The sequence below is a fragment of the Vollenhovia emeryi genome, unplaced genomic scaffold, assembly GCF_000949405.1.
Source record: "Vollenhovia emeryi isolate VEMERY1.0 unplaced genomic scaffold, V.emery_V1.0 DF939450.1, whole genome shotgun sequence".
Lineage (NCBI taxonomy): Eukaryota > Metazoa > Arthropoda > Insecta > Hymenoptera > Formicidae > Vollenhovia > Vollenhovia emeryi.
Genome location: NW_011966916.1, coordinates 89,331 through 89,949, shown reverse-complemented (window position 1 = coordinate 89,949; position 619 = coordinate 89,331). Strand labels below are relative to the sequence as shown.

Below are 619 nucleotides of genomic sequence, written 5' to 3'. Positions count from 1 at the left end.
CAGCGTACCTTTAAGTCTCGCCTTATCCTACAAAAAATGAATAAGTTAGACTTTTGTGCAGTCTATTTTTAGAATAATGATCTTTTTCTTACGCGAGAGTTAATTTATCAAAAGAATTGTTTATCACAACAATCTCTTGTTTTGAGCAATATTATTATATTGATCATATATATCATATATTGTATATTTCATTTTATAATATTATATTTAATCCCAGCTAACAAGGCGACGTCAAAATGACGTATGTACATTTTTCGGCCAGCAAACGTCAATAGTAACATGAATTCGACGTCATTTCGACGTATCTATAACGTCGAATGTCACAGACCATTGATGTCACAAAAATGACCATATTTTGACATCATAAAAATGACCATATTTTGACGTCATTTCATGACGTCTTTAACCACACAGCACAGCAAAATTTCATATAATATATTGCACAACATATGCAATAATACTTTGCGTATATTCATATTAATAATAAAGAAAAAAAATTAATGTACAAATTTCGGACTTTAAAGATTATAGAAATTATTAACATTTTCGCAGCCGGGTGTGAAGAACGGTAAAGTCGCGGTCACCCATCCAAGTTTTAACCACACTCAACGTTGCTTAA

The 619-nt window shown here is 31.0% G+C and overlaps 1 protein-coding gene across 1 annotated transcript in view; it reads left to right on the top strand.

Annotated features, from left to right (window-relative positions):
* Window positions 1-236: 236 nt before the first annotated feature.
* Window positions 237-619, top strand: part of LOC105557585 (chaoptin) — an 82,597-nt gene continuing 82,214 nt past the window's right edge. Inside the window, exon 1 of the mRNA XM_012004861.1 lies at window positions 237-241. Within this exon, the coding sequence (XP_011860251.1) occupies window positions 237-241 (5 nt within the window). The remainder of the gene's footprint in view (window positions 242-619) is intronic.